Source organism: Centruroides sculpturatus, unplaced genomic scaffold (genome assembly GCF_000671375.1).
Source record: "Centruroides sculpturatus isolate CEXI.00-Female unplaced genomic scaffold, Cexi_2.0 scaffold3399, whole genome shotgun sequence".
NCBI classification, from domain to species: Eukaryota; Metazoa; Arthropoda; class Arachnida; order Scorpiones; family Buthidae; genus Centruroides; species Centruroides sculpturatus.
Window position 1 is genome coordinate 1 of NW_019387502.1, and position 7,632 is coordinate 7,632.

Below are 7,632 nucleotides of genomic sequence, written 5' to 3' on the forward strand. Positions count from 1 at the left end.
AGTGTCGTATTATGAATTGAAAATTGTATTACGGTTTTTAAATATTTGGTAAAAAATAATTTTGTTTTTTTTTATATACACAAAATGAATGAATTGAATAATTTGTAATATTTTTGAGGTACCGATACACACAAATATGAGTCCAAGGACCTGCTAGTCCTTTTGAGGACTTGATAATCGCGATATCTCGAATAGATTCCCTGCTAAAATACGGCTACAGATGATGTAATAATTATTAAAGTTTCGTTATAATTTACGCTCTAATAATTATTTAACAAATTAATAATACTAAAAAAAATGAAATATATTAATCTGTTATTAAATATTTCAGCTTTTTTTTTATTTGTCTTTTTTTTCCGTCCTGTGGACAATAACAGGACGTTTTTATTACATCCGTCGTGGGATTCACAATGGGTGCGACCGAGTAATGAGAGATGGGACCCAACGTATCCGGGAAAACCGCCTATGAAAAATTTCTGGGTAGTTGCTTGCCCGATTATTACAGTCAGTGGCGCATTATAGCTTTATGGGGCCCGGGAAAATTTTAATTAGGGGGCCCCATGTACTATACAGTATTTTCGGGGAAATATTTGGAGATGGTATTTTCTTATAAAAGATTTGTTTGGGCTCTCTGCTGGTGGGGGTCCTAAGAAATTTATTGCCCTTTTGTCCATAGGATAACGCTCCACTGATTACAGTTTAAATAAATAAACTATAATTATAGTTTTAAAAAGCACGTTGTAATGAAGTACCTTAATTTTTCGTTACAAGGATAAAATTATTCAGGTAAACCGCTGCATTTCCGGCAAGTGATGGCCCGGCGCTTCCTATAATCTGGACAAAATTACGAAAGAAAACTTAAAATTCTTGCGACCACTAGACTAGTTTACTAGATGACTAGATGGTTTTACTAGATGGTTTTACACCCTACTTGTTGATATCATATGTCAATGTTTTGATATATGGCTTCTAAGAAATAAGAGTAAATTACCCCGACTGAAATTACGTTTTGATACCCCGACTGGGGTATCAAACGTAATTTACATTTAGTACTTATTTAATTGAAGTTTCTAGCTTACTTTCTTGCAAGTATATTAAATAGAAAGAGTGTCGTATTATGAATTGAAAATTGTATTACGGTTTTTAAATATTTGGTAAAAAATAATTTTGTTTTTTTTTTTTATATACACAAAATGAATGAATTGAATAATTTATAATATTTTTGAGGTATCGATACACACAAATATGAGTCCAAGGACCTGCTAGTCCTTTTGAGGACTTGATAATCGCAATATCTCGAATAGATTCCCTGCTAAAATACGGCTACAGATGATGTAATAATTATTAAAGTTTCGTTATAATTTACGCTCTAATAATTATTTAACAAATTAATAATACTAAAAAAATGAAATATATTAATCTGTCATGTTTAGTATTAAATTATATATTGTAATCATCTGGTTTTTAATTAAATAAATTAAAACTTTTTTAAATATTCCGGTTTTAAGTATTCATATTTTTAGAATTATATTTATTTTATTGATCTAATCATTTAATGATACAATTAAACATTTAATTACGTTTATACTTCTTAGAAATCAGGTATTAAGTCCGTTTCAAATCTCTTATTTCGAGCGAATGTAAATAAATCGTTAAAAAAGAAGAAAGAAGATTAAAAAAATCAGATTTATATGTTGATTTTTATCTTAATATATATTACAGTGTCTTAATTTTATGATTTGTAAATAATATTATTTAGTACTGTTTATATATGAAACATACGATTGTGTTATTTACTCATCATTAAAATCGTAAATCATTTTCCAAATACTAAGTCACTAATAAACTTAGTAAAAATTATTATTTATATTTAATTAATAATTCTATAAAAATTTGAGGAGTAAAAGTGAAAATATATACGAGATAAGTTTCATTTTTTAGAATAATCGATTCATTTAGTTCTCGATGTCTATGACAGTCACGTGGTCGATGTAGCTGTTGGTTGTATATTTCTTAGATAATCCGGATTTCGCGGAGTGAGAACTGAGAAGAAGTTTTGGGTCCGAATGGTCTAAATGGAGTTCGACTGCACTAATTACGGTTTGAGATCGTTTGTACCGGCGACAGATTTTCAAGCCGAAGTAGGAGATCTGATAGAAATTGATCGTACATTATATTCTGACTGGTGTTTGTATGTTGGAGACGGCAACGTGGTCACGTTGACTGGACAAGACATTCCGACAAAACATGTCACCGTCAAGTTAGCTTCCCTGGTCGACGTTGCTGGAGTCAGTGGAGTCAGAATAAACAATAAAGAAGTGCCAGCCAAAGAAAAATCTCTTCCACCTCTTCCAGTCGATGAGGTATTACAGAGAGCATTGGCTGTGATCGGGACTAAAGTCAATTATAACTTTTTAACCAAAAACTGTGAACACTATGTAACTGAATGGAAATATGGCCGAGGATGGAGTGATCAGGTAAAATAAATATTATCGTTTCGATTTATTTTTAATATCTTTTTTATAATTTACGTGCAAGAATTATGTCAGCTCTTAATATAAATCCTCTTAATAATTACATTAAATTAATTGCACGATGATAATGATGGTGTGACTAGCGGAATACGTGAATTTCACTCTTGGTAAATTGATGTGGTTAGAGAAATTGATTAATAAAAAAAACAATTTTTTAATTATTTTAATTGAAAAGAATGAATAAACAAATAGATGACAATTAAGTAAAAAAAAAATATATATATAGAATTTTATAAGGTATCCAAACAAAAGGAATTGTGCATATATTTTATTGGTATATCTAAGGTAAAACTGAGATTAAATGCAGTAAAATGTTGAAAAATTGAGCATGTTCTTCGTAATCCATCGGCATTGCTTGCAATTTTTTCTTAAACTTGCTCCATCTCATTCTTATTGTGATATGCAAGAAAGATATTTTATATCTAAAAATTTGTGAAAGTATACAATATATATGTCAATTATTTAAGCCATCTAAATAAATTAAAAAATAATAATGAGAATTTCTAATTAATAATTATATATACAGTAAAAGCAATTTTAACTTTCAGCTGTTGAGTATAATAATTTTTAATTATAGATATTACAATAAATTGACAAGCATCTTTTATTATGATATATTGGTAGAAATGTTTTATATTAATAAGTCTTTTTCATATTATTGATTTTATTGTGATTTATTAAAACTTTGCATGGTATAGCTCATTTCGTGCACAAAATTAGTTGAAATTTTTAATCTTTATTGAATACTCAAGAACTATAGTAAACATGTTTTTATATATTAATGGCTAAGAAGATGAATTTTAGCAAAAATAAAAGATGTCAAGGGCTATTTTGATCCATATATCAGTTTGTTTAACAATTAACCTTATATATTTTGGTGTCAGGGTAACTCTTGTTTTTCTTTTACGAAAAGAAAACATTAAGTATATTGCATTATTGTAAGCCCAATTACAACAAACAAAGCTGAGATAAATAAAATATAATCTACAATTTATTTAGTAGGGTCTATACTAATGATAAAAAAGGTGATAAAATAATTTCTAAGGATTCTCATTATAAGGATTCTTTTTAAGTTATAATTTGCATTGGTGAAATATTTCTGTATGTAAATAATTCTAACATTATGTGGTTGTGCTAATTACAGGAATAATTTTATTACATTATTGAGGACATTAGATAAGATTTTGCTTTTTTTAATGTACTAATTACTGTTAATAATTCCCAGAAAGTGCTTTCTAAAAAAATAAATAGAAAAATAAAATTCACAACATGCATTATTATTAAACTATTTTTTTTTTATTGATATGGATCCAATATTACATTATTATTATTAGAGTATTTAGCTATAAAATAACTAAACTATCATTTGCCTAGTTACTTTTCCAAGGTCAAAAGTATAGAAAATAAAGATAAAAGTTATTATGGATTGTCAATGTCATTGAAATTCAATAATTATTTGAAATAATTTTATAAATGCAATGCAATGAACAAATACAAATATCAGAATTGCACAAAAACGTGTTAAAATATATTAATATAATATCTAATATTGATGAGCAAAATTAATGAATATCTGAAGTTAAGAAAATAACAATATTATAATAATATAATAAATAAAAGAATAAATAAGTAAAAGAAATACTTTATTTTGTATGAGAGAAATATAAAATCAAAGAAATGTCAGTTTGAAAAGTAATATTTTTTAAATGATTTTATTATTTTTATAATAATTTGCTTAAAAAATTTAAATTATTGTTAAAAAACATGTAATTAAGTAAGAATTCTATATTAAAATAATAATAAAATTTAATGTATTGAGCTGACAATATAATTAAATACTTGAATGTGTTTAAAATGTATATTATAAATTATATGCATAATTACTATAGCTTATAGAAATGCTATCATCATTTACAATATTTTAAAAACTTTTTTAAAATATTGCATGAGGGATAAATAGATTTTGTATCTGATTAATATTGCATGACAATCGCAAATCGTTTAGTTCTCCGAAAGATCAATAAACTTCAGTTATTTTTGAACAAAGAAATATTCTGGATGATAATCATATACTGTCATTTTTTTATTTAATTGTAAAAATTACTTGCATAGTTAAACTTATTAAACTGTCTTAAATTAAATATTACAAATTTGAGGATGATAAAAAATAATTAACTTTCAACCATCTAGCCTATATTGTAATTTGTGTTTGAAATTTTATATTTAAATTTTTATGTTGCAAAAAATCAATATTGCAATCTGTTTGTTATAGAAAATTGTAAATCATATCTTTGATTACTTTTTATGCTTTTAGATTTATATATCAAATTTATATTGATTTGATAATATATTAGCATATTGTTTGAATAATTCTAATCAATAAAAAAAATTGATATAAATTTTTTTCTAGCACTAGAATGCTGAATGAAGATGGAAGATCCTTATCTAAATTTTTTAATATTATTTTGCTACTAATGTTGTGCACTTTATTCCAGTAATGGTTTTGTTTATATCTGGAGCTTTGGAAATGATATTCAAAATAAAAACTGGACTTCTGAAGGAAAGATTGTTTTGTAACCATAAACAACTTTAATATCATTTAAAAATTAATATCACTTCACGCATATGTCATTTAAATATTACATAGCTAGAGAATATAAAATAAGAATACACATTTAGCATTGGATTTTTAAGATGGCAGATGTCATTAAAAATACTTGGTAAAGATACTTATAGAAAATAAATAGATTGAACAGTATTTATTTATTATGTCTTTTAACATTGAAATGCAGCTTGTCATTGTCTTTACAGTAATAATTTGTGTAGATAATGCAAAATAGCTACTCCTCTCTCTCACTTCTCTTTCTTCTGAATATTTAAAATAATTTTTCTTTTAGTTATTAATGCTGTATACTTTAACTTGATACTTTAATTAAATTTAATATTTTTATTAATAAATATTAAATGTTGTTAATAAATTGTTGAATATTTATTAATAATTACTCATTTTCCTCAAATTTTATAATATTAAATTTTTTTTAAATTTTAAAACAGAAATATTTATAGTTTTTGAGATTTATTTATAATTATTTTTTAATATATGCTTAAAATTGTTATTAATTATTAAAAAATTAATATTTTTGGAGAATTTAATTCCTAAATGATTTTTTTAATATAGAAAATTACATAGGCATGATACTTTTTTCATATAAAATTAGTAAGGTTATAAATTATGGACACAATGCATTAACCTAATTTTTAAACTAAATTCTATTCTGCTGCTTCTTTTCCCACACTTTCTTAACTAGTACAGCTTTATTGCTTTAATTCTATTTGTAATTCTCATCGTATAATCTTGACATAATAATTCCTTTTTACTTGATGTCTTTCTGTCATTTTTCCCCCAATAAAATTGATTTTCTATTCTTATATATAAGATGTATGTAATTATTATTAAAAACATTTTTTTTTTTAATCTAATTTAATTTGCATTCTCGTTCAATCATTTTCTTTAAACATATTCAACTAATGCATCTTTCTGTTTTTACATGTACATCTCAAATTTTATATTATGTACTACTTCAAATTCTTGCTGTAACTATTCTTTATATTTATAACTAATTCTTTACATTTAGAATAAATATTAAAATATATTGAGAAGATTAATAAAATATGTTATACTGAAAGTTATCTAAATTTATATTGTGATGATCTCACAATATTTTTTACATATTTTACTAATTTTCTTGAAGGTTATTATTTTAAAAATATTACAGTGAAATATTGAGAAATAGCAACTTTTTAAATTAAATTAAATAACCATATTTCTTGATTTTTGATTAAGCACTAGTACAGCCATAATTATGACCACTTCAAAGATGAATTATATGTGATGATTAGATATAAAATTATTTTAGTTTTTGTTACAGTAAAAAAAAATTTATATGAACTTGAATATTTATATTTTGAATGAAGATATTGTAATGCAATTTCATGTAAATTATATCCATAAGCTGCATTTAAATAAAATTGTATATTCATATGTAAGATACGAATTTATTATAAATTTTTTTTATATTCTATAAATATAAATGATATATTTAAATTAGTTAATATTGATATAGATCAGTAGTTCCCAAAGTGGTTCCTACTGACCCCCAGGAGTCCTTGGTACCACTTTGGGGGTCTGTGGCAAATAAAAATTAATTTGAGGGTGTGTAAACAATGTCAGGGGGTCTGCAAAAAGTTTAATATAAAGTAAAATAATTGTCACCCATTTTCATTATTAGGATAGTTAAAAATAAATAGCAATAAATAAATTGGTAGCCATTTTTACATTGTGAGTAAAATATTAGTATATAGATACATAAAATACAAGTAATGACAAGTATTGCATGGTGAGAGTTGAGCTGACCGCGGCCGTCTATCTATGCAGATTTGAACATGAATGGAATCTCGCCGCTACATACAATAACTTATCTAAAATATGACACTAGACGAGTTGTACATCTAATCAACAATTTAATTCTGTTTTGTGTGTGATGTGAAGTGCACCAACAAATTTCTCTATACAGCTTGGCAAGGCAACTTTGCCAGGAAACGAAGCATTACTTTTAGCTTATATAAGATTTGTAAAAAGATGAGAATATTTTCCAAGAATTGTTATTTACCAAATGTTTGGAAACTGATACAAAAGGTGAAACAATATTTAATGAATTAAAAACATTTCTCGATGCAAAAGATATATCCTTGATTAATATCCTCTCTGTTGCTACTGATGGTGCTCTGGCAATGATAGGACAACACTGAGGCTTTCTGGCATACTTGAAACAAGCTAAACCGAATATATTTTCTGTATATTGTGTTATTCACTAACACCATTTAGTCGCCAAAAGCCTTAGTGAATGCTTGCATGGCTCACTGGACTATGTCATTCAGGCAGTTAATAGAATCAAAAGGAATGCCTTAAATGAAAGATTATTTGCTCAACTTTGTTTAGAATATTATGAAGATTATAATCGTTTACTACTTAACACGGAAGTTCGTTGGTTATCTAAAGGTGCATGTTTGGATCGATTTCATTCACTCTTTGATTCAG

At 25.6% G+C, this 7,632-nt stretch overlaps 1 protein-coding gene across 1 annotated transcript; it reads left to right on the forward strand.

Annotated features, from left to right (window-relative positions):
- The first annotated feature begins 1,987 nt into the window (after positions 1 to 1,987).
- LOC111616461 (phospholipid-metabolizing enzyme A-C1-like) lies at positions 1,988 to 3,005 on the forward strand. The gene has a single exon (XM_023357868.1). The coding sequence runs from the start codon at positions 2,076 to 2,078 to the stop codon at positions 2,484 to 2,486; it is 411 nt and encodes a 136-aa protein (XP_023213636.1). The 5' UTR covers positions 1,988 to 2,075; the 3' UTR covers positions 2,487 to 3,005.
- The last annotated feature ends 4,627 nt before the right edge of the window (positions 3,006 to 7,632 follow it).